The sequence below is a fragment of the Eucalyptus grandis genome, chromosome 10 (genome assembly GCF_016545825.1).
Source record: "Eucalyptus grandis isolate ANBG69807.140 chromosome 10, ASM1654582v1, whole genome shotgun sequence".
Lineage (NCBI taxonomy): Eukaryota > Viridiplantae > Streptophyta > Magnoliopsida > Myrtales > Myrtaceae > Eucalyptus > Eucalyptus grandis.
In genome coordinates, this window is record NC_052621.1 from 6,282,666 (window position 1) to 6,304,423 (window position 21,758).

At 40.2% G+C, this 21,758-nt stretch overlaps 3 protein-coding genes across 5 annotated transcripts; all 3 read left to right on the plus strand.

Moving 5' to 3' along the window:
- The first annotated feature begins 4,058 nt into the window (after window positions 1-4,058).
- Window positions 4,059-9,676, plus strand: LOC104421429 (beta-glucosidase 11-like). Its single transcript, XM_039303703.1, has 13 exons — window positions 4,059-4,497; window positions 4,607-4,676; window positions 5,408-5,463; window positions 5,615-5,690; window positions 5,786-5,857; window positions 5,984-6,071; window positions 6,195-6,453; window positions 7,431-7,546; window positions 7,804-8,024; window positions 8,270-8,322; window positions 8,391-8,478; window positions 8,865-8,955; window positions 9,051-9,676. Exons 1-13 carry the CDS (start codon window positions 4,357-4,359, stop codon window positions 9,295-9,297), a joined length of 1,578 nt encoding a protein of 525 aa, XP_039159637.1. The 5' UTR covers window positions 4,059-4,356; the 3' UTR covers window positions 9,298-9,676.
- Window positions 9,677-10,216: 540 nt separating this feature from the next.
- LOC104423461 (beta-glucosidase 11) lies at window positions 10,217-15,503 on the plus strand. The gene is given in 13 exon segments (XM_039302773.1): window positions 10,217-10,357; window positions 10,360-10,410; window positions 10,513-10,582; window positions 12,365-12,411; window positions 12,562-12,637; window positions 12,734-12,805; window positions 12,921-13,008; window positions 13,132-13,395; window positions 13,623-13,736; window positions 14,015-14,222; window positions 14,590-14,710; window positions 15,090-15,180; window positions 15,263-15,503. Coding segments are annotated over 13 exon segments (1,533 nt in total). The 5' UTR covers window positions 10,217-10,267.
- A 1,287-nt stretch (window positions 15,504-16,790) lies between these two features.
- LOC104421428 lies at window positions 16,791-21,489 on the plus strand. Of its 3 annotated transcripts, none has more exons than XM_010033371.3 (9): window positions 16,793-17,188; window positions 17,359-17,617; window positions 17,732-17,784; window positions 17,936-17,972; window positions 18,333-18,404; window positions 19,332-19,436; window positions 19,605-19,761; window positions 19,882-19,925; window positions 21,153-21,489. In XM_010033371.3, the coding sequence occupies exons 1-9, from the start codon at window positions 17,058-17,060 to the stop codon at window positions 21,216-21,218; spliced, it is 924 nt and encodes a 307-aa protein (XP_010031673.2). In that variant the 5' UTR covers window positions 16,793-17,057; the 3' UTR covers window positions 21,219-21,489. The 3 variants fall into 3 exon arrangements, with proteins under 3 accessions (XP_010031674.2, XP_010031673.2, XP_010031672.2); XM_010033370.3 differs by having other exon boundaries at window positions 16,795-17,188; window positions 19,849-19,925; XM_010033372.3 differs by lacking the exon at window positions 19,605-19,761 and having other exon boundaries at window positions 16,791-17,188.
- The last annotated feature ends 269 nt before the right edge of the window (window positions 21,490-21,758 follow it).

Below are 21,758 nucleotides of genomic sequence, written 5' to 3' on the forward strand. Positions count from 1 at the left end.
TAGACTTTATTAAATCCTAGAATATGGATTCTTGTTGATTTTTCTTTATATATGAATTTTAGGTTTTTGTCAAAGATTTTGTACCACGTGGAACGCAAGGCCGAAGAAGGAGAAGAAGATCGAGCACATGAAGGACAAGGTTGATATGTGATCAACCAAAAATTGTATTACAACTAGTTAATTGGCTAAATTGCTAGCTTGTATATTACTGGAATATGAGAAACTCGATGTATCTTGTGGGATATGGGGATGCGAGATAGTCGAATTATATACTTGGTTGTTTTCTTCAAGGGGAGTCCAAATTTTATACATGTTCCCAATGAGTTTGGTCGAAGGATGTGCTTGGTCCGACCTTTTTGTTTCAGCAGATAACTCATCTAGACTTGCTTTTCTAAGGTTAATTTTTATGCAAAACAAGTTTCAATATAAACAGGGTCAACCCTGTTCCCGGACCGGAAAAACAGGGTGGGCCGGGAACAGAGTCCAATGAAAACAGGGTAGGGAACATGGTCCAAAAAATGAGAACCGGTTATAACAGAGTAGGGAACAGGGTTCAGGTCTAGACCCTAACCACCCTGGACCCACTCACCCCTATTGGCGACGAGTCCTGGGAACATCGCAATTTGATCGACCATCGAGGGATATGCACGCGCTCGAGGTTCAGGGCGTGACAATAACACCCTTGTCTTACCAATAGCAAGTACAACTTCATCTTGTTTAGTTCGTGTGCAACTCTTCCATTTCAACCAGAGCAAGGCTTCCATTATTTTTAGGGTTTTGACGACTAGGGTTGATGGGGCGAAGATGCGACTTCTAAATCTGTTGAAGAGAGCTTCGTCCTTGTTTTGGCGGACCCTTGCCACCGTTCCTTCCGGATTTGGCCTACTTCAGGAGCTATCCATGTTGATCTTGTAGTAGATTTGAGCTTGCAATCTTGTTGTCATTGTTGCTGAAAAGGGTATTTCTTCTCTGTTTGTGCTTCTTTTCCCTTGTGTCAACAAGTATACTTCGTCTATGATTGAGCTTGGGTTGGGACTTTGTGCTTTGAAGATCCACGCGTTCCGAGCCTTCCATACTCTCCAAATTGCTTCAGCAAACAAGGCTTTTGCTTGTGAGGTTGTTCTTTCGGTTATATTCTACCCATACCCATTGATCCATTCGATTGCTAATTTCTGGAGATGTGTTTGCACTAATTTTGTTGCTTGCCTAGATCGCCTTCGTCTAGGGACAAGATGAAGGTGTGTTTTGTAGACTTTAGACCTTGACCGCACAAGGGACACTCTTGCTTAGGTAAAATCTTCCTCTTGTGTAAATTTTCCTTGGTAGGTAAGGCACTGTTGCACACACTCAATAGAAAAAATTTGACTTTGTGGTAGGTTTTGAGTTTCCATATATCAATCCATAGTTTCTTTGGAGTTTAGTACAATGTAGATGGTTGATTTACCATTAGACGTCTCGTTGAATCTCAAATTTTGCTGTATCCACTCTTCACCATGTAGGAGCTTGAATTGTTTGCCGTCCGTATCATATTGTCTAGTCTAGTTGTTACACTTAGCAGCGTAGATGAGATTTTTTTCATAATCCTTTTCTTGAATGTCTCCTATAGCAGCTGAATGTTCCATCCCCTTTCATTATGGTTAATTAATTCCGCTACCAACTAAGGTTCATTTTGATCTGCTAGCCCTCCTATTTTGCCTGAGATTGGTCATCTATCCTTTCTGATTGTGCTCTTGTTGCCATCACCAATCTCCTATTTAATTTCTGGCTCAATCATATCTCTTCCTATTAGTAAGTTTTGCCATTCACAAGAGGGTTGTGAACCTTTGTTCACTGTCTAGAACATCCCCAGGAAAATAAATTCCTCTTAACAATCTACTCCATATGGCTTTTGGATCTTGATTAAGTCTTCAAGCTTGCTTTCCTAGCATTGCTTTATTAAAATCAGCTAGGTCTCTGAAGCCTAACCCCTCGTAGTCTTTTCTTGTTTCTAAGATGTCCCATCTTTTCTAATTTATGCCTTTTTTTCATTGTGTTTTGCTTCCACCAGAAGAATGCTATTCTCCTTTCAATAGCCTTGCAAATTGATATGAGAATTTAAAGATAGACATGGCAAATTAGGGTAACACTTGGATTACTATCTTAAGTAGAATTTCTTTACCTACTTTCAATGTCGATTTCTCTTTCCAACCTTGTAATTTCCTATCAACTCTTGCAAGAATCCAGGAGAACATTTGTTTCTTAAATTATCCCCAGTCAGAAGGTATCCCTAGATATTTACCCATTTTCTCAATAATTGGCACCATTAATTTAGCTGCAAGATTTTGTTTTAGGCCTTGAGGACAGTTTTTCCTGAAGAAAATTCCTAATTCATTGAGGTTGATGGACTATCTTGATGCAAAGCAATACTGGTACAAGACATTAGCTAAGTTCTAAGCCTTGATAATTGTGCCATCCACGAAAAATATAGCATCGTCTACGAATAGGAGATGGGAAAGCGTATGACAATTTGGATTTAGTTGTATGTTCTTAAGACTCCCATCTTTTATAGCTTTCAAAATCAAAGAAAATAGGACATTGGCCATAAGAATGAATAGATAGGATATAGTGGGTTGCTTTGTCTAATTTCTCTAGTTGATTGGAAATAAGCACACGACTCCCCATTTATTCTTACACTAAGTGATACAGAGGAGATACATTTTTTAACCAATGCAACCCATTTCTCACAGAAGCCCATTTTCAGCATACGATCACATAGAAAATCTCGTTCTATCCTATCATAGGCCTTTTGCAAATCTAATTTAGGAACGGCCTAAAATTTCCGCTTTCTTTTTCTCGCTCTAAGTTGATGTAGCACCTCGTGAGCAACAAAGATATTGTTATGTATTTGACGACCCTTGATGAAAGCACTTTCTTCCTAGGATATGATTTCTAGGAGCCAAGGTTTTAGTCTATTTGCTATCACCTTTGCGAATGATGTGGGTCTTATTTATCTTAGAATCAAACATACCTTGGCTGAAAAAGTTATCTACCATGCTGAATATATCCTCATGAATCTCCAACCAATTGCTTGGGTAAAATAATCCATTGAGTCTGTCTAGTCCCAGTGGTTTTGTTGCGCCTAATTGGAAGGTACTTTCTAATCTTGTCCCCATATTTTATCCAACTAATCCTTGAACTCATGCCCCATACATTTCTTCTTGTCTCCACAGGCTTTCAATATGCTCAACATCTTGGCAATATTCTTCATGGTTTGGACTTCCTTCAGCCTTGTTAGTCAACTTGATAAGTCTTCACAATAGAGATTTGATTTCACGAGATGCATTTTTGAATTTTTTGCTGCTCCATCTCTTTAGTTCTTCAACGACCTTCCTTGTTTTGTTAGCAATATTCATCTAGTCACCTTCCTCAACCCTCCAAGCTCTATAAATCTCTTATTTATACTTCAAATCTTCTATCCAGAAAACTTTGAATCTAAAAAGCTTTTGTCTCTTCACCCTAACTAAATCTGCATGTAGAAAAATCGGGCTATGATCCGAACCAATTGCAGGGAAATGCCAATGCCTTCGCATTTGATAAAGAAATTCTCCAATCTAAGTTATAAAGAGCCCTATCAAGTTTCTTTTTAACAAGTTCTGCTCCATCCCTATTATTAGTCCATGTGTAGGCACATTGCTTGCTCTTCACAAAATCTTGAAACATCACCATTTTATATTGATCCAATTCATGCTTTCCAACTTTTTCCCCACTGATATAGGACTTCATTAAAATCTCCGACATATAGCCATGGGAGACAATTAAAAACATGGATGGAGTTTAAGGTGTGAAAAATGTCCGCTGGCTTGAGTGGGCAACAAATTAAGAAGATGATTGAAGATGGGTTGTGGGCTTGCAAGAGACATGGGCTGACTTTGGGTTTAAGTAAATAATATATTGGGCTGGATTCATGGCCCATATTACAAGACGGAAACAGACGGGCGACCAAATTATTACAATAAAAGCAGGGGGCCAATGAGAATGTTGGCCGAAAATTCGAAGGCAAGAGGCTTGATAGCAACAGAGGCGCCCAAGTCAAACGTGGCGTTATAACAAAAGAGACAAGGAAACTCCAGAAAGATACTGACGTGATTCTCTCTCTGTCCTGCAATTCAAATCCGTCACTTCTCTTTTCGACCTTTACTTTACGGTGATTCCATTTCTGCACGACAAAACAAGATTTCCATAAAGAGAGAAGAAGAAAAGGAAAGGGAATGATAGCTGTTACAACCAGAGAAGAGAGGCATTACGAGCGTGATTGATGTGCCTGTGGTGATGTGTGACTGTGATCTCTGAAGGAGACCCAGATACGGGACAGAGAAGATGACGAAGAAATTAGGTTTCTTGTTGCGGCTTTTGGTAGTGGGTCTGGTGATAGCAGAGACGGTCCATGGTGCTTATGAGTTCAGCAGATACGACTTTCCTCCTGGCTTTGTGTTTGGTGCTGGCACTTCAGCTTATCAGGTCTGTGCATGCTCCCTCTGTTTCAATGAGTGTGTTTTCGTGTAGAGAGAGAGAGAGAGAGAGAGAGAGAGAGAGAGAATAATTTGATTGAAGCTGTGGAATTTGGAAGGTCGAAGGAGCAGCAAATGAGGATGGGAGGACTCCAAGTATAATGGACACCTGGGCCCACTCTGACTCAGGCTAGTTTCTTTCCTGTTATTTTCATATAATGATTTTCTTTCACAGGAACTTCAACCATGTTGATTTTCTTCAATTTGGGTACTCCTCCTTTGTGTTTTGTGGGCAGGAGAAATATTTTGAATGATCTTTGGAAGTTTCACTCCTGGCCTCTAGGGTGAGGTCAGGAGAAATACAGTGCTGCATAGTTAATGTTATGATCAACTTGGGGTCTGAAAATTGATTTTGGGTTTGCCAAATTTAATTGCACCAAGAGCCTTGGCTCTTAAGATTGCCCAGGCTCTAGTTTGGTAATATTTTGTTACATCAAAGAAATTTCTTTATTATTCAAGAAAAAGTACTCAATTGAGCTTAGCTTTAGGCGAGTCAAGAACATTTCAGGTTGATATTTGAAGTTTTGAAAATGAACAGTTTAGTGGAATCATGTACTAGAATATCTTGGGGGACTCGAGAAAAGTTTAACCTTCAGCACATGAATTTTCTTTTCACTTTTATGCTTCAGTTTGGTGGAGTCTGACCAAACTCTGAAGTCCTTATGAACAAGGATGGGCATCTAAAGCAGCTAAATTTCTTGAAGCATTTAAAAGCAGTGGAAAGTAAAATAGTTGTCATGATTCTGTAAGCAGGTTCCATGTTTTCATTGCCAAAAGCTTGAAAATTCATTGCTAAGCAGGCATAATATGTGGGTTTTATGGCTGTAGTTTTGCTAATTATCTGGTTTTCCATCTTGCAGGGATTACAAGCGGAGCAAATGGAGATATTGCCTGTGATCAATATCACAAATACAAGGTACTTACCAGTCATCTCATTACAATTTGATACCTGGTATTTTCTCACTACTGTTAGATAGTGATCATGAGTGGTAAACAACTTAACTTAGATTTGCTTCATTTTGGATTAACCCACCATCCCCCAATCCTATTTGATATATGTGATGCAGGTAGATGTCCAACTCATGGCAGAAATGGGATTAGACGCATACCGGTTTTCCATCTCATGGTCAAGGCTCATCCCAAGTATGACCAAACACCCATTATCTGTAGATTTTCTATTCCAAATGGTGCCTCCGTTTCTTATCTGTTCTGCCATTTGATCATATTTCTTCTTTTAGATGGGAGAGGCTCTGTGAATCCGAAGGGATTGCAGTACTACAACAACCTCATCAATGAACTGATCAGCCATGGTGATAGCCAAAGCTCGTTCTACACATACTAATGTTATCTTATGCCCCATTTTTTCTGCAGTTTTCGTGTGTATTAGAGGAAAAACTACCTCAAATGGACAGTAACAAGTTAATTTTCACATCCAGGGATTGAACCGCACGTGACCCTGCACCATTTTGATCTGCCACAGGCTCTTGAAGATGAGTATGGAGGATGGATAAGTCGAAATATTGTGTACGATCGCTGATTGCATCTAGTTTTTCTATTTTCTTCCTTTTCCTTCAATTACAGCTCCATCATATGAAGCGCTGGTAAGAGGAATCTTTATCGTCATTGGACTGATTCATGTTGATGCAGGAGAGATTTCGCGGAATATGCAGATGTATGTTTCAAAATATTCGGAGACAGAGTTAAATACTGGACAACCTTCAACGAGGCCAATATTTTCTCGATGGCTGGTTATGACCTCGGATTCATGCCGCCAAGCCGTTGCTCTTCTCCATTTGGATTCCTTAACTGCACCAGAGGAGATTCGTTATTGGAACCATACTTGGCAGCTCACAATATCTTATTGTCACATGCATCGGCCACCAGATTGTATTGGAAAAAGTACCAGGTAAAAGTTCGTGTTTCTTTTTTCCACTTAGTTGACTGTTTTAGGGCCTATTTGGTAATCATCCTAACAGTGTCAGATTCTGATTTTTTGTTCCCGGGAGTAGTTTTGGAACATAATCATGTTTGGTAAAACTTTTATTCCTGGGAACAAATTTCTATTTTTTTTATTCTCGGAAATAGATTTGGAAAAGAATCAAGAATAAAAAAAATATTGATTCTTGTTCCCGAGTACAAATCTAAGAATCAAGTCATTTTTTTCTTCTTCATCTACTGTCATTGCCACGATTGTTGTCCGCCGTTGTCCACCGCCGGTGGCCGGCAACCGGTCCGGCGAGCTTGCCAGAGGCTCGCCAGGCTAGGGCGAGGTTGGGCAAGCTTGCCAGAGGCAAGTCTAGCCACCGGCGAGGCTCGCCCAGCCCTGGCTTGGCCACCGGCAAGGCTAAGCCTTAGTGGGGCTGGGTGAGCCTTGCCCAACTGTCGGCAATGCTCCAGTGAGGTCGCCAGCCCCGGCGACCAGCCACTTGAAGAAGAAGAATAGGAAAGAGAAAGAAAAAAACTAATAAAATTATTTAAAAGTAAAAGAAAATGATTTGGAGTAGAAATTTTGAGCACAGTACCAAACGCAATTTTATTCCAGAATCATAAATTTTGGACAGTTGTCAAATGGCTTAAAATACTTAGAAATTTTTCCCGGGGACAAAATAAAAAAAAAATAATAATTTTTAATTAGAAATTGTTCCCGGAAACAAAATGGTTACCAAACGCACCCTTAATGTTAGGGAACTTTCCCTAAGTCAACCTCAGTAAGAAAAAAAACTGCTTTAGGATTCAACCTATACGATATAATCTAATTCAATGTGAAATTGTATGCTGGCAAAATATCACAGTTTTTGTTTCTCTCATAATTTTAAGGAGAACCCAGTAAAAACAGATAATATATCGTGCCTAATGATCATTTTTCTGTTTCCGTGTATGCAGAACATACAGAAGGGATACATAGGGCTTAACCTTCTGAGTTTCTACTCTGTTCCTTTCACAAACAAAACAGAAGACGTAATTGCAGCTCGAAGGGTTACTGACTTTTTCATGGGTTGGTGAGTGATTGATATACGTGTGCTCTGTATCTTCTTGCCTTTGAAATCAATCTAACTTGAACTGGGTGTTTGACCTCTGGATTGCATCAACGACCATTATCTATGGAAATCTCGGGATACTAATTTTGTTTGAGAATGTCCAGTTCATTAAGTAATTTTGAACCTGCCCTACGGTTTGACTTTGTTTTTCTTCCGCAGTTTGTAGTTGTAATCCAGTAGAAATTCAAACTGAGTTTGGTGTTTTATCTTTGTTGCAGGTTTGTGGAACCGCTGGTGTATGGGGACTATCCTGAGGTGATGAAGAATAATGCAGGATCAAGACTCCCTTCCTTCACTGCTCTCGAATCTCAAAGAGTCAAGGGTTCATTTGATTTCTTTGCAGTCAATTTCTACAGCGCAAACTATGTCAAGGACAATCCAGAAAGCCTGAACATTGAACCGAGGGACTATTTCACAGACATGGCTGTACAGTGGAAATGTATGTGCTCTTTTACCAATTCAATCTTCACCCGTAGTGCCGACTTCGTCCAAACTTAGTATCTCGATCTCATGGTACTTTAAGCATCACATTTTATTTATAAATGACCATCTATGCATGCTAAACCTCATTTAATTGAGTAAAATGTTTCTTGAGAATTATCGATCAACATTTTAATTACCACAAATTTACTTGAAAACTTCTCATCTACTGAAGAGTCTAGTGGCTTTTCTCTTCCATGGCAGACAAGCAAGGAAATGCATCGTCATTTATGAATAGATTTCCGCCTTCATTTGAGGTAAGTTGATGCAGTGAAGTATCAGTTAACTTTATTGAGAAGTGAAATTGCTGATGCATTTGTTTCAGTTTCCACTTACTCCATGGGGTCTGCAAGGCGTGCTGGAGTTATTCAAGCAAAATTATGGAAACCCTCCCATTTTTATCTATGAAAACGGTCTCTCTCTCTCTCTCTCTCTCTCTCTCTGTGGGCAGTTCAAATATGATGTTGACTTCCAGCTTCCAACTTAATATGAGCACACCAGTTCAGACCATGAGATCTTTCTTTTCATAGTCGACAAGTTGAATTAAAAAATGTGTAAGCAAAATGGTTAAGTCAAGAGTTTATAAACTTCAATCAAGACATGTAAATTATTTTGTCAGAGCATTGTTCAAGGAGACTGGTTTGATAGAGGAGTCAACCATGGAGAGAAAAGGGCGAAGCTGGCATTTACTGAAAGAATAAGAAATTATATTGTTTCGACATTCCACTCAGGTTTCTGGATTACAATTCTTTCCCTGGAATGTGGTTACACAAGTGGGAACTTTTGGTTCTCTTTGCAGGTCAAAGGATGCAGAGAAACACGTCACTTGAGGACTGGCCGAGAATTCAATATTTGCAGGAGCATATCAGTGTCCTGCTGGATACAGTGAGGTACACATCCTCTATGCATTGAGTCCAACACCGTAACTCTACAATTCAAATGTGCATATTTTTCTGACCTTTCTTCTTCCCTTTGACCTGTGAAGGAATGGCTCGAATGCGAAAGGCTACTTCACATGGTCCCTCCTAGACGTGTTCGAGCTGTTGGATGGGTACAGGTCGGGCTATGGCCTGTACTATGTGGACTTGGACGACCCTGAGCTGAGGAGGTACCCGAAGCTCTCAGCCAAGTGGTACTCACGCTTCCTGAAGGGAGGGAGCATCACTCCGGACAGCAGCATCGAGCTCGAGGGCAATTGGTCCTCCCTCTCTTCTGCTCAAGCCATGAGGTGAAATTAAATTCCTGGTTCCTTGAGGTGCGAGTCATTTTCTTGGGTAGCTTCATTCACGATTCAGGTTCAACTCAAGTCAAGGAGCATGTGAATGTTCTCTCTTTTGTCCAGAATTTTCCTAGTATGTACTTCATCATGCTGTTGGGAAGATTCACGGATGGTGCGAGCTATTTAGCGTGACTGTAAATCTTTGAATTTCCTGGTTCCAAATGTCAGTCTTAGCATATGGAGAATAGATGAACGTACATAAAAGAATTGCTTTGCAATTTATTAGTAGGGGCCGTCGAGTGGTTTTGTATCATTATATCAGATTCCAAGTCAATCGTCCTTATGCCTCGTCATGCTTAAATTTATGTACGTAATCTCACGCCCTCCTTGAATGAGATTGTCTTATCGTAGTTCTAGGCAAGTTTCTAGCGTTCCACACTTATGGTGAAGAAGAATGTCGTGAATTGCTAAGCAAAAATATGCACAGCGTCGCTTCGACTAGAGCCGTGGATGCGCAGCGGGCCACGCCAACTTTATTATGGACGGCTGTGATTTTAGCTGAAAAGTTTCCTACAATCCAAAAGGAAACAGACAGGACAAAAATGACCAAGCATTCTCCACCGCTGTTATAAAGAACGAAAGCGTGCCGATATTTTCTTATTTATATGCATGGAGCCAGCGACGGTAATGAGCAAGAAAGACGTCCAAGTCCTACGTGGCATTGGACAAAAAACAAGAAGAAAATCAGAAAAATGATGAGCATCTCGCTCTCTGTCCTGCAATTCAAATCCCTCACTTCTCTTTTCGACCTCTACTTCATGGTAATTCCTTAAATGCACAAGAGAACAAAATCTCCTAAAAAGAAAAAGTAAAGGAAAGGGAATAATAGGCGTTGTAACCAGAGAAGGGAGGGACCACGGACGTGACACAAGTGCCCTTGGTGATGTGTGACTGTGATCTCCGAAAGATACAGGACAGAGAAGATGATGGAGAAATTGGGTATCTTGTTGCAGCTTTTGGCGTTGGGTCGGGTGATAGCAGAGGCCGTCTGCGGTGCTGATGAGTTCAACAGATATGTCACTTCCCTCCTGACTTTGTGTTTGGTGCAGGCACTTCAGCTTATCAGGTCTGTGCTCGTTCCCTCTGTTTCAACGCGTGTGTGTTCATGTAGAGAGAGAGAGAGAGAGAGAGAGAGAGAGTAATTTGATTGAAGCTGTGGATTTGGAAGGTCGATGGAGCAGCACATGAAGATGGGAGGACTCCGAGTATATTGGATACCTGGACCCACTCTGACTCAGGCTAGCCTATTTATTTGTTACATGATCTTACTGTTGTATTCATATGATGGTCTTCTCTCACATGAATAAGCAAGTTGTTTTTTTTTTTTTTTTAATGCGAGTACGCCTCCTCCGTCATTTTTATTTAATATGGGCAGGAGAATATTTTGAATTAGGGGTGAGCATCCCCTGGACTGATCCTGGACCGGCCTAACCCTGCCGGTCCTGATCCAGTTCCCAGAGAAACTAGGTCAATCCTTGGTTTAAAAATTCCCAAATCAGTACTATGCGAGTTAGTCTTCGTCTTAAAAGTTCCAACTCGGTCCAACGTGAACCAACCGCGACTATATATATAATTTTTTTATATAGAGAAAACCTTAAAATAAATGGCATTAACAACATTAAATAGCTATTTAGTAAAGAGTTCAACTAATTTTACATTATTCTTTAATAACTTAAGTTTTTAATGTCATTTATGACGTTAATAATCATAATTTACGAATGAAGAAAATATTTTTGCGAGAAGTCCTTACCACGTCCGAAAATGCACCTTATGACATCATTCTCTAGTATTCGTTTTCTTCTATCTTATTTGTCTTCTTAGTCTTCAATAAACCAAAATTGAAAGAAACAATATTTCCGCTCGCCACTTGACACTCACCTCGCTCATTTTGGGTCACTCATGCTACTCGTCGCTCGATGCTCGTTTGGTTTGTTGCTCCTCGCTCGACATTCAATGGTCATTCTATTTAACGCTCACCCCACTTGACCATCATTGCTTGCCTTTTTTAACTGACCTTGCTCATCATCAAACATATTGGGTCGATACGATTCTCGGTTGCCCTTTCAAAGAGTACAAAAAATTAAATAAAAATTATTGGTTGGTATTGGGTTGACCTTAAAATCGGACCAAATTCATTGGGTCAGTCTGGTCTTCAATCGCTTTTTTAAGAAGTACAAAAAATAAAATAAAAATTATCGATTAGTTCCGGATTGACCTTGGAACCGGATCGAACCTATTGGGTCAGTCCAGTTCTCGGTCCCAAGCTCAATAGGGTCGGTCATCAATCCCAAAAATTGAGGACTAGTACCGTGCGGGTTGGTCCTAGGGTTAGGGGGTGGACCGGCCCAATCCGGACCATACTCACCCTTATTTTGAATGATATCGGGAAATTTCACTTTGGGCCTCCAGGGTGAGGTGGAGAAGATATAGTGCTGCAAAATTGATGATACAATCAACTTGGGGTCTGAAAATCCATTGTGGGATTGCCAAATTTAATTGCACCATGAGCCTTGGCTGATAATATTTTGTCATATCAATGAATTTTCTTGATAATTCAAGAAAAAGTACTCAGCTGAGCTCAGCTTTCAGCAAGTCGAACATTTCAGGTTTGATATTTAAAGTTTGAACACTGAACAGTGGAGTGGGATCGCGTACTATACTGATTTATAGGACTCGAGAATAGTTGTGTTTTCTGATCATAAACTCCGAAAAAGGCGGGCAATGGCTTGGCGAGTCTTTGACACATGAATCATCTTTCCAGTTGGTTTTATGCTTCGGTTTGGTGGAGTCCAACCGAACTCTGAAGTCCTTGCGGACAAGGCCGAACATCTGAAGTAGCTGAATTTCTTAAAGCATTGAAAAGCAGTGAAAAGTAAAATAGTTGTTCTGATTCTTAACCAGGCTCCATCTTGTTTCTGCTAAAAGCTCGGAAGTTCATTACCGAGCAGGCCTAAATTTTTATGCGCATGCTTTTAGCTCTCCTAATTGTCTGGTTTTTCATCTTGCAGGGATTATTACAGGCGGAGCCAATGGAGATATCGCCTGTGATCAATATCGCAAATACAAGGTACTTACCAGTCATCTCGTTACAATTTGATGTACAGTATTTTCTCACTACGGTAGATAGTCGTCATGAGTAGTGACCGTCTAACGTAGATTTGCTTCAGTTTGAGATCAACCCACCATCCCTGAATCCTATCTGATCAATGCGATGCAGGAAGATGTCCAACTCATGGCAGAGATGGGCTTAGACGCGTACCGGTTTTCCATCTCATGGTCGAGGCTCATTCCAAGTATGACCAAAAACCCATTTAACTGTAGCTTTTCTTTTCCAAATGGTGCATCTGTTTCTGATCTCTTCCACCATATGATCGTATTTCTTCTTTTAGATGGGAGAGGCTCGGTGAATCAGAAGGGATTGCAATACTACAACAACCTCATCAATGAACTAGTAAGCCATAGTGACCTTATATGCATACTAATGTTATTTTATGCTCCATGTGTTGTGCAGTTTTCCTATCTATTAGAGAAGGAACTACCTCCAATGGACGGTAACAAATTAATTTTCACACGCAGGGATTCAACCGCAGGTGAAACTACACCATTTTGATCTGCCACAGGCTCTTGAATATGAGTATGGAGGATGGATAAGTCGAAATATTGTGTAAGATCACTAATCCCATCGACTTTTTTTATTTTCTTCTTGTTCCTTTGATTACAGCTCCATCATATGAAGTGCCGGTAAAAGAAATCGTTATCATGATGGGACTAATTCATGTTGAAGCAGGAAAGATTTTGTGGAATATGCAGATGTATGTTTCAGAATGTTCGGGGACAGAGTTAAATACTGGACAACCTTCAACGAGGCCAATATTTTCTCGATGGTTGGTTATGACCTTGGATTGCTACCGCCAAATCATTGTTCTTCTCCATTTGGATACTTCAACTGCACCAGAGGAGATTTGTCGTCAGAACCATACTTGGCAGCTCACAATATCTTATTGTCACACGCATCGGCTGCTAGACTGTATCAGAAAAAATACCAGTAAAAGTTTTCATGTTCTTTTCTTTTCTTTTCACGCAGTTGATTGATTTATCGTTGGGGAACTTCCACTAAGTCAACCTCAATGATAGAATCCTGCCTTAGGTTTCAACCTACACATTGTAGTTTAATGCAATCTAAGATTTTATGCTGGCACATAATACGGGTTTCCTTTCCCTCGTCATGTTTGTATATCAGGCCAAATGTTCATTCTTCTGTTCCTGTGTATTGCAGAGCGTACAGAAGGGATACATAGGGCTCAACCTTCTGAGTTTCAACTTTGTTCCCGTCACAAACAAAACAGAAGATGTCATTGCAGCTCAAAGGGCCAATGACTTTCTCGTGGGTTGGTGAGTGATAGATATACAAGTGATCTGTATCCTCCTACCCTCGAAATCAATCAAACTTGAACCAGGTGTTTGACCTCTTGATTACTTTACTGACAAATTGTCTATGGAAATCATGGGAAATTAGTTTTGCATAAGAATATCTTGTTCGTTAAGTAACTCTGAACCTGCCCTATGGTTTACCTTAGATTTTGTCTTTCTTCTGCAAAGTTAATTCGTCAGTTTCAAGATGGAATTCACTAGAAAGTGAAACTGAGTTTTGGGTGCTATCTTTGTTGCAGGTTTGTGGAACCGCTGGTGCGTGGGGACTATCCTGAGGTGATGAAGAAGAATGCAGGATCAAGACTTCCTTCCTTCACTGCTCGCGAATCTCAAAGAGTCAAGAGTTCATTTGATTTCTTTGCAGTCAATTTCTACATCGCTACATATGTCAAAGACGATCCAGAAATCCTGAACATTGAACCGAGGGACTTTAAGGCAGACATGGCCGTAGAATGGGAACGTATGTGCTCTTTTACCTATTCAATCTTCTACCGTAGTGCCAGCTTTGTCTTAACTTGGTACCTCGATCTCATATTGCTTTTAGCATCACAGTTGAGTTATAAACGGCCATCTACGCATGCTAAAACCACATCTGATATACCAAGATGTTTCTTGAGAATTATTGATCACATCAGGAACATTTTACTCATCACAAATTTTACTTGAAAACTTCTCATTCTATTCGAGAGTATTGTGACTGATTCGTTCGTCCATGGCAGTTATACCGGAAAATGCATCATCGAATTATACATCATCACCTTCGTCCGAGGTAAGAGTTTATCGGCGCGGTGAATGATAAGTCAAATTTATTGAGAAGAACGTGAAATTGCTGAAGCATTCTTTTCAGTTTCAACTTACTCCATGGGGTCTGCAAGGAGTGCTGGAATTATTCATGCAAAATTATGGAAACCCTCCCATTTTCATCCATGAAAACGGTCTCTCTCTCTCTCTCTCTCTCTCTTTCTCTCTCTCTCTGTGGGCAGTTCAAATATGATGTGGATTTTTTAATTGATGTTCGAACGCAAGATGAGCACACTAGTTCAGACTAGGAGACCTTTCTTTTCACAGTCGATAAGTTGAATTCGAATGCATAAGAGCACATCGTAAAGCAAGTCTCGAGTCTGTAAACTTCAATCAAGACACGTCGTGAATTATATCGTCGGAGCCTCATTTGAGGAGACTAGTTCGAAGCCGTTGCTTACTGAAAGAATAAGAAACCAAATTGTTTCGACATTCTACTCAGGTTCCCGGATTATGATTCCTTTTCCTGGAATGCGGTTTCACGAGCAGGAACTTTCGGTTGTCTCTTCACAGGTCTGAGGATGCAGCGAAACGCATCACTTGAAAACTGGCCGAGAATTCAATGTTTGCAAGAGCACATCGGTGTCCTGCTGGATTCAGTAAGGTACGCATCCTATATGCATTAACCCCGCGACTCAAATGCGCATACCTTTCTGACCTTTTCTTCTTCCCTTTGGCCTGCGAAGGAATGGCTCGAATGCGAAAGGCTACTTCACATGCTCCCTCCTTGATGTGTTCGAGCTGTTGGATGGGTACCAGTCGGGCTACGGGCTGTACTACGTGGACTTGGACGACCCCGAATTGAGAAGGTACCGGAAGCTCTCGGCCGACTGGAACTCGCGCTTCCTGAAGGGAGGGAGCATTGGTCTGGATGGCGGCATCGAGCTCGAGGGCAGTCGGTCCTCCTCTCTTCTGCTCAAGCCATGAGGTGAAACTAAATTCCTGGTTCCTTGTGGCGCAAGTCATTTTCTTGGTAGCTTCACTCACTATCCAGTGAAGGAGCCTGCGAATGTGTACTCTTTTTGTCCAGTGTTTTCCTCATATTGACATGTTGTCAAAATTTATGAACATTTCTAGAGTGTCACGGACAACGTACTATCAAAGTAATTGAGTATGACTGCAACTTTTTGAATTTCGCAATTCAAAAAGTCAATCTAAACACATGAAACTATCAGGCTTGATCTTATAAATTCTGTTATATCGTACTAAATGATATGGACAAGTGATTGGATTTGAGCTTGATTTGTTTAGTCTGAAATTGGGCCCAATTGCATATTATCTTAGGATTATCTCTATCCAAGTATAGAAAAACGGGGGATTCATCTTAACCCCACCTTCCATTTTTGGGTGATGGATCCTCTTGCTTCCTCAACCTCCAACACAAAAATCCATCGGCTGTACATTTATCTATTTTTAAAGACTGTTTTATAGCTTAATCTATTTTTCCATTTAGCCTAAAAGAACATTTCATGGATACTTTCGGTATTTTCTTTTCCCTCTTTTAAGTTTATTCTAAACTGCGAATAAAGGCCAAAAAGGGATAATTATTATAAAAAAATAAAATAAAATAAAATAAAAACCTCAACCTTGCTCTATATATTGAACGCCCCTATATCTTCCATCTCTCTAACCCAAAAAAGACTTATTTACATTTATGTACACTCGATATTTACACTCAACAAGTGAGATCTAATGTTGTTGGGCCTGATGTTGGGGATTGGGTACTTTGGCAAAGAAAATGTCAACTTCATAAATTATGTACGTATAGAGGAGGGAACTCATAATCTAACATAAAAAGTGAGAATAATAATTGTAAATTTTTAAATATGAAGAGAGTATTTGATATAAAAGTAAAGTCGATATAAAATTTATAATTTTTCCAAGTGAAAAATTGTATTGAATTCACTTGCCACATCCTAAAAGCGGGAAAAGTTGCAAGACCAGGACAGATCGACAGTCTCCTTTTTATGCCGTCCTCATAATTTCGAGATTTTAGGGCAGAAATTAGAAGAAAATAAAAATGAACGCGTTTGATAATTGCTCGAAAAACCAAAATTACCTTACCACATCCCCAACATCTTAAAAATCCTGCTCCAACAAGTAAAGGGCGATATGGTAATTTGATTCAAGATTAGCCGAGGCGCGACACGCAAGAAACACGGCATTATCCACACGAAGGAGAAGAAGAGAGAGATTATCCAATTTCATATTATTTTTGTCTGTTAATCAGATTACGCCCGAAACCGGCCGACCACTCTCTCTCTCTCTCTCTCTCTCTCCTCTCTCTCGTTCACGCCAAAAATGCAGACTTTCCTCTTTCGTCTCGCACCTCCGCTTCCCCTCCGCGCCCCGGCAGCCCCACAAGAATTCTCCGAATTCCGTCCCCAGCCATGAATTCGCGTCCGCCTCTCCCGACCCAGTTGCCCCAATCTTGAAGAAAAGCTCTCTCCTCTCCCTCCTTCCCCGCCTCCTTCGAACCGAATGGGCAAAGGCCTCGCCTTTACGTCGGCGCCGGAGTTCCTGGCTTTCCCCCACGGCCACCAGGTCCTCCGGAACCGCCCGGCCCAGGCCCGGCCTGGCAGCCGGCGCCTCTCCGTCCGGTCGCATTTCGGGTCCGTAGGTGGAGGAATTCTGCGCTTCTTGCTGCGAAGCGAAAAGCTCGCTTTTTTTCTTTTTTTTTTTTAAAACCTGTCTTCGTCGATGCGTTGACTTGGGCTCTTTCGGTCGAATTGGGTGGTGATTGTTTTCGTTTCGCGGTTTTTTGCGATTGGGTTGCTCGCAGGGAAACGTTCCCTGCTTCGCTCGGCAAATGGAGGACCATCGAGACCCATCATTGCGATCATAGTAGTAGCGGCAATAATGGGATCGGTAATGGGCATAGCATACAGCTTCCGGCTGTTTCGAAGGGCGATGTTTCGAGCAGGATGCCGCAGCTCTCTTTTAACCGGTTGCAGCTTACCGACGAGGAATGCAGCGGGTTGCTGAAGCGGTGCTTCGGGCGGTTCGTCGCCCGCGAAGCCGTTTTGGATGAAGAATATTGGGTCGGTTTCATTTTTCTATTTGTGTAAAAGATGTGATGGGGCTGTTTCGATCTTATGTTTTTTGTTTGTGTGCAATTTGTGTTTTGATTGCGTCGGGTGTGTATGTCTTGGCAGACGGCAGCATGGTTGCGAGCCGAAGCTCATTGGGAGTCTTTATCCTATATGAGGTCAGTTCAGTGGCTCTAATTTCAGATTGTTTACTACTAAGGTGTCACTGCATCTGGCTCGTGAATACATTTTTGTGGCTTAATGTCATTTTCTAATGACATTATTATCCAAATTGGCTGATTGCTTAATGTAACTAATTTGCTTTTCCAGGCACATTGACAATCATAAGAGGACATACGCGGAGCAGGTGAGTTTTCTGACTTGTTAATCTAGATTGCCTACTGAAAGTTGAGTTATTTGAGGCATGCAGTATAATATTGATTGGTCCTTGGCTCCCAGACTTCTAAAGCTATTGTCATGCTGACTATCAGTTATTTCCCTTAATATGCATAAATATCTGCCTATTTTGCGAAATAGGAAATCTTTGTTTTTCGCTTCTTTTTTTTTCCAGATGACAGTTTCTTATTATGGATCTGCTCCTGAATTGTGTTTTGATGAGTTGATTCCATCCTAAATGAGATGTAGATAACACTTACTTTGCTTCGTTGTGCAGTATTGTCATTTTTTTTTCATAAGGTCACTCTTATCTTTTCTTTGCACGTGGCAGGAGTTTTATGCTTTGAAGAGGAGATGCCTCGGGCAGGATGGAAATTCATTGAAGTGCTTTTGTTTTGTTACAGTATGTTTTATCACCCCCTGATTGTTATGTTGTTAATGATATTCCATGAACAGGCTGCAATATTAAGCCTTTACATTGGAGATGTAAAAAGTTAGTCACACTAAAATGATGCAAATGGACAAAAGGGAGAGAAGAACAATTGAAATGAAAATATTTCTTCTTGTCTAAAGGATTACGAGTTGAAGAAAATATTAGAAGTTGGAGGTCATATGGTTAGCCTTTCTTGATCAGAGCAATGTATTCAATTTAATGTCATACCTTGTTATATTCATGGCTGGACATCATCGAATTGTGTCCCCTTTGGTGCTTTTACTTGGGTGTCACTGAAAATCGTATTAACTAAATATTGAAGTCAATAATCACTTAATGGAAATGGTCACATAATTCATTCAATGAAACTATTATTTAGTGGTAACTAGAATCTTACCAGTTGTGTTGCTAAAACTTATCAATGTGTTCACAATTCCTTACTTGGTAAGAAACTAATAATTTTTAGCATTTGATTCATGTCTGTCATTGGTATTTGTTTAGAGTTTATCAAACAAGCCCTTAGTTTAGTTTGAAAGGATTGCATGCATGGCGTGGTCGTAAAGTGAATATTACATGTGGAATTGAACTCTAATTTTGCTTTTCATGTATATCTTTAATCTATCAAATGTGAATATGCAATTCTCGTGGCAATTTGAGCAATGGTTCATCATAGTTTTTATTTTGTTTGCCTTGTCCCTTATTGGAAATTTCGGGGGCTCAAAACCTCAGGACATCTGTAGGGTTACACAGGATTCGAAGTTTCTAATGTCCAAGAGTCATGTAAACAACTGAAATTTGCTCCCTGTCTCTCATTCAATATTTAGGTCAAAAAGTAGTTGCAAGAACTTGGTAAACGAAGTTACTGCTTATGTCTGTTTCTTATGTTCTTTCATGCAGGTTAAGAAGGAAGACAAAAATGTGAGAAGAACTGTGCTAAATAGTGTCGTTGGAACTTTAGACCTTAGTATTAGACAGTTTATGCAAGGGGAAACGTACCCTGGGGTATGCATTTCTTTTTCCCTTGATCTTCTTTTTCTAGCAGTTATCTTGATCTTGGCTTGAATACCTCATATAAGATGACAGAGCTAGTCTTGTGAAGGACGCTCTTGATAAGTTGGAACGTTACTTCAGAGTTGAATCTCATCTATAGCCATTGCTTGTGGTTTCCAGGAGCTGAAAAGATTTTCTAGAGTCTTTGCAAATCAGGAGCCCTTTGATGCACATAAGTATGCTTATATTGCAAATGTTTGTGTATCCAAGTTTGCTCGGTGCCAGGGTATTGCATCTAATATGATTTATTTAGCCACAGATATTGCAAACTCAGCCGGTATGATTCTGTTCTAGCAATAGAAGTTACAACCTCTAATCTTTGTATGGAATACACGGTTTCATCCTTTTTTGGATGGTGCTACAGGTATGAAGCAGTTATACGTTCATGTTAATGCAGATAATGTGGCTGCTCAGAAATTGTACAAAAAGACTGGCTTCAAGGTCAACTTCTTTGTATGCCATTATTTGGGGGATTTAGTTCTTCTTAAGTTCTTCACGTGCATTCTTGCTTGTATTTAGCTTCAACTTGCTAGCAAGTTGGTAAATTGCTGCTGTTGGTACTTTCTTGCATTGAACGTAACTTTAAGCCTCTTCTTTTTCCTCTTTGTTCTCTTTTCTCTTATGTATAAGAGTTCATTCTGCTCAAGTCGTGCTGTTATGTTTTTCCTTCCCTTGATGTAACAAAAGGGCTTATTCTAGATGAAGGATATATCTGAATATGATTCATAGGTCAATCCTCCGTAGACTGATTAGCCTGCCCAAGCCTGCACTTTCATTATTGGTTTTTTAGGATTTTCGTGGACAAGCTTGACAAGACAACTTAACCCTGATAGTAGGTCCGGCCCTAGCTTAGCTCGGTCCATCTAATGATGAAGGCTAGGTTTGAATTCCTTCTATTTCCTGATTTGTGCAAAATGGCCGCATTTATCCTCTTCAGATTAGTGTCTCAAGGACACACTTGGTTCCAAGTTTCACACCTCTATGTTTCAATTGTGCAATGGCCTTTATAGTCTTTCAGAAGCACAATTTGAAAATTATCTCTGTGGATAGTTCCAGACCATGCTAGAACTTCTCTTATAGAAATATATATATTTTCATCGCAGAGCGTACTTGCTCTGTTATTAACTTGAAACTATTAGTAGACATACTAGTGTTAAGTTTTGATCACCATAGGCTAGAAACAACTCGAATATCTGCTAACAATCGATCTCCTTTTGTTCAAAATGAACAATCCTTAAATTTTCAGCCAGTCCAGTCTCTGCAACTTGGTTTATGAACCCTTTCTGGTGCATAGCTTCTAGCTCTGTGAAACTCGAGATTCCTTGTTTATCGGTCGATTGTGATACAGCTGGTGTCTTTAAGCATGTGAATTTGGAAATTTTAGGAATTAGGCCTGATTTGAATTTTTATGGGCAACCAAACTATAGCATTTATCATTATGCTGCTTGCTTTTACTGTCTCGAAGCATTTTCTTCAGTCTAGAGGCATCCTCGAGGATGCCCTTGGGCCTTGCGCACCCTATTTAATATGTTTGGCACTTGAGAGGGTGAAGGTGGCATCTTCATTTGCCATTCCACTGCTCCTACCATGTCCTATTTCTTTTGCTTCTTGTTGAAGAATTTACTCTGAAAACATTCAGGTTCTTTTGTTTTTTTTAAACATGTGCAGATTGTTGAAGCCGCTTCATCTCCTACATCAAAGGATCAGAGACTTTTGATGTCACTTGAACTGTAATGCGAATTCCGCTGGTTCATATATACACGAGTTCAGTAAAAGGATTGCGTTTGTATAGTACATTAGGCTTTCTCCAACTGGGTATCAAATATATTTCCTGTTTTCTGTTTGTGTTTCAAGGATATATCTAGGTCAGGGGGTTTTAGCAGCCTTGCTCTAGTTATTGCTGGTCAAGATTAGTTCTGATGTAAATAGACCAACAGTGATTTGTATGTAAATTGGTTGCCTTAAGTATCAAAGATGTTTCCTGATTTTGAATAGGAAGTTTTAACTGGCCCTGACCTGAACATTTTTCTGATCAATTGGCACTGGCGGTTACTTTTGCCCGAAATTCAAAACCATCCTTCTAGTTTTTGAAATGTTCCACGTTGGCGTGAAATCAACGAATAAAAAAATTAGAAAATAAAGTTGAAACCTTGAATCACCCATATTGCAAAACCTTCCCACAACCAGCCACCACGCCTCTGGCCGATGATCACCAGCTACTGCTGCTGGTGGCAGTTGGAGGTGGAGTGAAATTTTCAATAGTCGAATCGAATT